This window comes from Lucilia cuprina, chromosome 3 (assembly GCF_022045245.1).
Source record: "Lucilia cuprina isolate Lc7/37 chromosome 3, ASM2204524v1, whole genome shotgun sequence".
NCBI lineage: Eukaryota > Metazoa > Arthropoda > Insecta > Diptera > Calliphoridae > Lucilia > Lucilia cuprina.
The window spans coordinates 65596152-65605074 of NC_060951.1; the positions used below are offsets into that span (position 1 = coordinate 65596152).

The 8923-nt window shown below is 26.9% G+C and overlaps 1 protein-coding gene across 1 annotated transcript in view; it reads left to right on the forward strand.

The window, feature by feature from the left end:
* The first annotated feature begins 3399 nt into the window (after positions 1 to 3399).
* The window catches only part of LOC111674786 (cytochrome P450 306a1), a 13529-nt gene continuing 8005 nt past the window's right edge, over positions 3400 to 8923 (forward strand). The window contains exon 1 of the mRNA XM_046946798.1: positions 3400 to 3466. Within this exon, the coding sequence (XP_046802754.1) occupies positions 3449 to 3466 (18 nt within the window). The 5' untranslated portion in view covers positions 3400 to 3448. The remainder of the gene's footprint in view (positions 3467 to 8923) is intronic.

Below are 8923 nucleotides of genomic sequence, written 5' to 3' on the forward strand. Positions count from 1 at the left end.
TTTTGTGTTCATGTTTGTTATTGTAGTTGTTGTGTAGTTTTGCAGCGCGTATTAATTTACAAAATAAACAATGATGTGATAAGCAAAATATTTTTACTTACAAAAAAACTTTGTAAATATTCCAAAAAAAACTATCTAAAAGTATATATTGAGAAAAATGCATTAAATGAAAATTTGCAATAATTGTAATTTTTAATCAGTAACAATTTTATTTTAATTATTTTTAAAACTTATTAATTTTGTTCCCTTAAATATCGCAGCAAAAAAAGTATTTCCAAAAGAATATCATTTAATTAATTACTGTAAAGTCGTTTTTAAATCTGGAAAAGTCGGGTAAGCCCATTTGTAACCATTTATTTTTTGGTTAATATTTTTTGTTAATATTATTTCAGAGAAATTAGTTGTATTCTACATATAATACTACAAAATTTATTCCAAAGAAATAACATAAAAATTATTTCAGTATTAGTAAATTTCGAATCAAATTAAAAGAGCATTTCTCCTATAAAAAGCCTGTGTTAAGATCATCACTTCTGCAGATTTTTTTCATATTTTCATTGAGTAAATTCTATTTCTTTTTCGCTTCTTGCTGTCTTGTTTGTCACCGCATGTTTGTTAAAGTAATATTTCTAAAGCCGGCTTTACATGATCACACAAGTAATATAATCTGTCAAAATTTTGGGTAGAAGAGTACGGATGGGATCGTCTAAACGTCTAAACACATTGAGAGAGAATACAGATGAAAAATTTGACAGTGAAATTGCTGTTTCCATCTTACTTTGTTATTGTTTTATACCAATGATTTTTTGGTAATAAAATTTATACTGACTGTATTTTTAACACCTTATGGTGAAGGGTATATATGACTCGGCACAGCTGAATATAGAACTTTTACTTGTTATTACTTACAGTGTATTTATAGGTAAATATATAATTTAACAACTATTATCAAGTTTTGTTTTCTGTTTTTGTTGTTGTTTCTTCATTATTTTAAATGCGGCCAAATGCTCATATTCTTGCTTTGTTTACTTTTTAATATTTATATAATGATGCGTTATATTTTGAAAATAAATGCAATAAATGCAATAAGCTCATTTTAATAGTTTTTGGTTTATACATAATAAACAATATTGGTGTTACACGTGCAATGTGTCAATTTTAAACAAAAAAGTTAGTTTTTGTTAAATCAACATAATAAATATATATTTGAAAGAGTGTAAATAAATGCATCATAGGATTACATTTAAAAATCAATTTGTTTTTGTTGAAATTACTAAAAACTAGTTATTAACTTATGTATGTATATAAAACATCTAATTATAGGATCTGAAAACTCCATATATTTGTATAATCACAATATTTTCAATTTTATTTAAATATTGACCTCTATTTATATTTCAAACACAATTAAGTTGTTCTATATGACTTATCAAGTGTAACTTTATATTAAAATTATTATCTAAAAATACATTAAAAATGCGGTCACCTAAATACTTGTGCGTTTAAAAATTAACCCAGTTTTTATTGAAATTTTTAATAAAATTAGCACCCTATAACTACAAACACAAACGTATTTAGAAGATTTACTTAGTTGTCGATTTATGTACTTATCATTTTTATAAATGATTAAATAACAGAGATAACTTTCGATTGTGGTCAATAACAAATCTACTTTAGATATAAGCGATGATGTTTCTATTTAAAATTATATAGATCAATTTAAATATTTAATGTCCATGGCTTTAAATGCTCAATTTAATCAATTTATTATTAAACAAAGTGCTTAAATCATGTTAAAAATGATTGAAACAAGCATATTTTAGATCATTTCAATCTCAATAATGCTTAGCTAATTCGAGATTGATTTAATCATTATGCACTTGATTTATGTCAAACCGGGCTTACCGTACTTTTGAAACCGATAGGGATTGAATTAAGCCTGACTTTTCCTGCATCCTAGGAAACTATACTGTTAATGAAATTATAAAAATTTTCATATGGAGCAGTAGATATTTAAATGCTTAAATGGATCTTAAACTCCCCAAAATCCGTTTGTAATTGATTGGATTTTATTTATATTACTAGTGTTTTAGGTTGCATTAAACATTCTTATCTGCTATTATAATTTGTCATTTTTTTTTCTTCTTCGATATTAACAAAATAATAATAAATTGCCAATTAGTCAATATGAACAGAAAGAGAGAGAGAGAGGGGGGTTTCGCAAAAATTAAATCAGCAAATTAATTAAATATGTTTGTTGGCAAATATTTATTTTGCAACGAAGTTTTTAATACAACAATCAAGATTTTAAAAACAAACAAATATTTAACTGTCGTCAATAGTAAATTTGATATGCAGGCTGTCAGTAAAGTTCACAAGAAAGTGTGGAATGGAAACTAGATTTTAAATTATAAAAACAATTGGTTTGTATTGAGTAATTCATAGAGTTAATATTATGATTGAACTTCGCCTAAATTTGGTCAATTGACTTGTTTTCGAACTTATATTCGAAGGACCTTTGTTTTTAACAAAATGCAAAACACATAATTTTCCAGTACAATATTTTTTTCCGATAAGAAGGCAAGTAATATTGGAGAAAAGTGTATGTACTTACTTTTTAGGGAAATAACTACTTACTTTTGTTCGACTGGTTACAAATGTGTTTACTTGACTTTTTTCTATATTTATAAGTATAACTCTATATGGAAAAGTTTTTACACAAATGTAAAAATCAATATTTCTTAAAAAAACGAATATCAACAAGAATTGGAACCATTAATTTATTCCTTATTAGAGATACGCTATAGACAAATCATATTCAGTAAAAATAATTAATGTTATTGAATACTACAACTCATTACCAAGTAATGTATGAAGTAACTACATTACGTACAATAATCATTAAAAAAAATGAAAATATTTTACTGAGTAAATACTCCTGTGAAACATACTATTTTGTACATACATTGGCATAAAGTACTATAGAGTTATGGTATATTATGCTAATTTCAAGGTTCTTTTGTTATGAATTGATTTGAAAACTTTAGGTCAAAACCTACATAAACATATCGAACATCCACATCCATACATACGTACACACATAAATTCATGCAATCATAGATTATTAGCATTTTTTATGTACATTTATTTGTATGTAGTATGCTAAATACATTTGTAGATACATTTCACAGATACGAGTACACAAATGTTTTGATTGTGATTTTCTTGTATGAATACCAATTGATCAAACGTATGGATCTAGTTTTTTTTGTTTGTTTTATAATCTTAAGTTTATTGAACTTTATGCATTCATTTGACTGAATTTGACTAGATTTTAATTTACTGATTTGTTTTATGTTTTAATGAAATGTTTTTTTTCTTTAGTTTTATTTCAGTATCCATATATCTGCATTTATGTATATGTCACGTGCTGGGCGAGTGGGTCCATATGCTTTTGCTTTATTCGGTATGTTAAATAGTATGTTAATATGTAAATCATTTAGTCATTAAGGGCCTAAACTTTCCACTAAACAAACTATTAAATAAGTTATACAATAATTTATATAAGAAATTTTCCACATACAGATTACGATTAGGAAATCCTTGGCTGGACCATTCATTTCAAACGTTTAATGTTTTTGTTGTGAAATATTATGGGAAAAAAATAAAACCAAACAAAAATACCGGCCAGATCACCCTTGATTTTGAATACAAAAAAATACAAGTATGTAGGTTTGATGTCGTTAGAGATGATAAACTTGTATCGACTCTTTTGCCAACTCTGTATTTTAGCCTGGTTTTATGATAGTTAGTAGAATAGTGTGTTTAGTAGTTGATTTCTTACAAACCATTACAAAATTTATCGATTTTTTATGCAGTTTAAACATTGTTTGGGTATTTACATATTTTTTCGTATACGTTTGTTGTTTCTTTGCTATGGAGTTCCCCTGATATTGGTAAATTGTTTACAAATATACCAATTTTGTGTTTTTTTTACTTGTTTATATAATTACATGATTTTAGTTTCTATGAAATTAATTTATTCCTTCAAAAAGTTCAATCAACTTATTTAGTATGAAGCTAATGATGTGGAAAATTCCTCTTGATTTAGTTATAGAAAAAAATTTTGAAAACCGCAAACAGGTTAACTGTTTCCATTAATGGGTTAATTAGTGACTTTTTGTAGCGAAACAATACAATCTAGGTGCTAAAGATGCGAGTTATCATGAGTTAACTAATACAGATATTTAGTCTTTCTAGCTATATAAGATCTTAAAACATTATAAGATTTGTTCATTTCAGCGCTACGCTGCTCTAATCACGTAGGCCACTAAGAAATATTTCTCAGTTTTGGAAAATTTTGAATAATTCGTTATTTGGTTACTTATTATACGTCCTCGGCATATGATAATACGAAATATGTAGTAAACGGTTTACCCAAATTTCCGTGTAACTTGGTACTTGTTTTAAATATATAAAATATATATATTTTATACATTTTATTAAAATGCCTTTGTAACTATCAAATGATTTGAATACATTACGTATTTGTAAATATGTGTGTTTATACTTTATGAGTAAAAACTTTCTTCAAATGTTTATTATTTACAACATTAAATATTGGTCAATTTGGTCTTGTTGTCAAGGCCAAAAATTGCCGATTATTTTTTTATAAAATTTGTTTTTAATTGGTTTAAAGTTAAAGTTTTCTTAATTGTTTGCTTCCCTGACTTCAGCAGATTAGATTAGATATGTTGTTTAGTTAGCGCCTGGTATATACTGTACCATAGATTAACCGATATTGGGAAAAGGGGAAACTTACTTACAAAGGTAGTTATTACAACTGCAATAGTAAAGGAGGCAATTAGAATCATTGCATGTTATAAAGCTGCGATACCGGATATTTATCCAACTGACAGGGTGTTCCATAACTGGATAATCTGCGAGATGTTTGATATTAGTATCAGGAAAATATTATTTCGCATGACATCAAAAGCTAGCATTTTGTACCCTTTACTTTGGGTTACCATGTGTAATAGCCTACAAAGGACATTAACCAATAAAAACCTGTTTGCGATTAAAAAAGTACTCAATAGGCTCTGAATAGGGTCTCGAACTGGGATCTATCGAGAGTCCTCAATGAAAAGAAGGTGTACTTAGGCGTAATCTTTTACCGGAAATTAATATGTAGACTCCACATACAGGATACTATCAACAAAGCACATCGGTGTTGGGCGCATTAGCTTTATAAACGTGTAATTTCACTAATTCTAGCTTATGCTTTAATAATCTGGACTTCTTTGAATAAAAAGTGTACTATCAACACCCATAAGGAATTTGAATTAATAAACCCTAATGATCCTAAGTGTTGATCCTTTAAATTACGAATATTTGAATTCAATTGCGTAAGCTAAAATTTAAACAATTTATTTATTCCTAATTAAAATAACTCTTGGCAAATATTTTTCTCTAAAAATAATTTACAAAAATTATTAATCGTTGATTAAAATGCATTAAAAAAATCCCCGAATAAATGTTGGAAATAAATTTTAAAATCTAGTTTAAATATTTTACCAAAAGCCAAATTCTTATCATCACGTTGTGTTGCACATGCGTCTTGAAATAAATATTTGAAATTTATTTATTTCTATGGGCTTACATTTTCTAATTGAAATGGTTGTCGCAACTACTAACCCAGTCAGTCGTACACACACACATAGCTACATACTTGCCTATACGCGTATACACTCTCAAGGATTACTTGCTTTTGACATATTGCGCGGTTATTGTCAATGTAATGTGATTGCAATTGAATTGAATACAGTGAATAGAAAAAAAACTTAAAAATATGTATTATAATAGAAAAAAAAACTAATGAAAACGTCAACATTAACAGACCACAATCGTAAGAAGTTTATTAAATTTGCATACAAAATAATACATACAAACAACTATATATAGTTACACTCAGAGAAATTGAATCATTATAAAGGATTTATCAGCATTTTAGCACTATTTTGATATTAGAGATTTCGATTAAAAATAAGTTTTTTTTTTCAATATTACTAGAAAAAATAGGGATTAGCAAAATAGGGAATTTTTGCCTATATATAAGCTTCAAATTATCACATGTATACTAATTTCTCCATGTTTTATAAAAACGATATTTTTTCCGTCGTTCACTCTTGATAGAGTTTTTGGGACTTACTAACTTATTTTTTAAACGATCTGTACACTCAAAGATTAACATTTGTATACGACAGAAGAATAGGTACGTTCCTATTTTAATCTAAATTAAAAAATAATCGGTCACGCCCGACTTTCTGACACCTTTTGCCGATTTAAACTAAAATTAAAAAATAAAGATTTTATTTTTTGGAATCAGCATCTTTTACAAACATATTTTCGAAAGTTTTTCGATCGAGCCCAAGATAAAATAAATATTAAAATTTTTGTTTTAAATTGCAATATATATTTTTTACAATGTACACATTTATTTTGCTGACCACATTTGTACATTTACATCAATTGGCAATGTATTTTATTTTACTATTTGTTTTGCCTTTTTCACATTGTTTTTTTGTACATTTAAAAAAATAAGAGTAAAATGTCGGTGACTTTTATAGTAAATGACATTGAATAAGAAGTAACAAAAAAATAACAAAAAAAATTGTATTAAATAAGTGTGAATTGTAAACGTTATAAAACGTTTTGTACTAAATGTATAAAGTTAGAATTGTTCTAACAGAACTACACAACAACTATTTATTTAATATTTTTATGTTGAAATTTTGTAATTTTCTTGTAACTAGAATTTATTTCTAAACAACTTATCTGTTCAGAAAATGATCATAAAAATACTTCTATAACTCGTATGTCGTCGTACAAGCAACTTATACTACAACAACTTGTGATATTTATTAATTACAACACCTCGATAAGTCAAATACAACATTTTAAATTGTACATTCGAATGCGCTTGAATGCATTTGTATGGCAGGTGTCACTAATAAAACAAACGAGCAGAAAAAATCACACATAAAAAATTAAAAAAAAAAAATGCAAAAACAAATTGGCAAACCAGACAATTTCTTAACTTCAATGCAACAAATATTTTTTGATTTTTTTAAGGGGATTTTTTATTTCATATTTGTGCTGCATATTTTAAGATATATTTTTTTTTTGATTTTTGAAAAAATCTTAATTGAAAATTAATACAAATGACTTCTAAAAAGCCCTCCACTTTAAAAGCTTATGTTTAGATTTATGTTAATTACATCATATGAAACAAAACTTGTAACAAAGTTTGAAGGAAAATCAGGTTTTGTTACAGAAAAAGAAAAATAAAAATCATTACTTATATTAACAGATTTAGGAACTATTTTTTCGACAGTTGTCGCTACAATCCTTGCAGGTTAAACATACACAGAGACGTTAACTGAGATACATATATTGTACTGCCATATTTTCTACCCCATTTTGTATCTGTACTTTAGGGACCGTCTATATATTTATAATCAACACAAATTTTTAACTTAATCTATAATGACAGCAGATTACTTTAAGTCCAATAGTAAAGGGATTCCACAATTCGTTCACAATTAAATTTCGGCATTTGCCTGTTTTATTTTAAGTTAATACCGTTAAGTTGAAAGTAATTTTTTTTTAAAAAGTGTAAACAACATTTTTGCAAAACTTGATTTGATTTTTAAATAACGACGAAAAGTCCTACCCACACAAAGCATCAAAACGGGCCATTTGAAATTAAATATAAATATGCTTCAGCTAACAAATGTTTTTCAAATATAACATTTCATCAGTTACAATCAAGTCAATGATAAATCTTTATACTAAAATAAAGATACGTAATAAAACTTATAAACATCATTATTGCAAATCTAATGTTCTTTATTGTAATCGGGGGAGTCATATCAAGATCTTATTCTTTTATCATTACAAATTGTACAATTATCTTAAAGTAAAAAACATTATAAATATTATAGACAACACTAGATCCGGCAGAATAACTAATACAGTGGGCCTTGAACATACATACATTAACACCTTTATCTAAAAGCAAAGTCAGTACGGCCCTGTACAAAACCGAATTCACAAATATTCACAATAACCATCGAAATGTCCATGGATTCGTTCATGCGCAAGGTTTTTTACAACACGATCTCGATTTCAATTCACTAATGCTGCGTCTTATTTCATGTAACAACAACAACAATAATACAAATAAATACAAACTAACAACAACTACCATATCATTGCTGCTGCTTATTGCAGTTTCATTGTTATTTTTGTAATTGGTGTTGTACGATTCTTTTACTGCTGCTTTAACAACTTGCTGCATTATAAAAACAAAAACGATCTTAAGAAAAAAAAAAACAACAACAAAGTATAACTAGATTATGTTTGTATATTTATGGCTGCTGGTGCAACATGCTACAAACAATCTGACGGTTTGAGTACTAATATGATTATTTTTGCAAATGTGTAAGTGTCTCGCTCTCAGAATGTACCTCTTGTGTGTAAGTTGGTGTGTATGTATTTGTCTGTATGTAAGTTAGTTAAGCTCAGGTGCATTGATCTCAAAATGGCTCAAAAGCCATTGAACTACGTAGTATAGTAAATTATAAAACTACAACTGCAACAACAACAGCAGTCACATTGCAACTGCAACAACAGCAACAACAAAATAAATATAAATAAATAAAATAAATTGTTGTATTTTGCGATGCAGAATTATTTATTTGTTGAACATGTTTTTGGTTAATTTTTTTTCTGCAGAGACGACGAAAACTAAATGTGTTTTACTAATTAAGTTCTGATTTTTTGATTTAATCTTTAAGCCGGTATTAAATTATGTGATTTTTGTCTAAATTGTTTTTAATCTTAATAATTTAAGTTTTTTTTT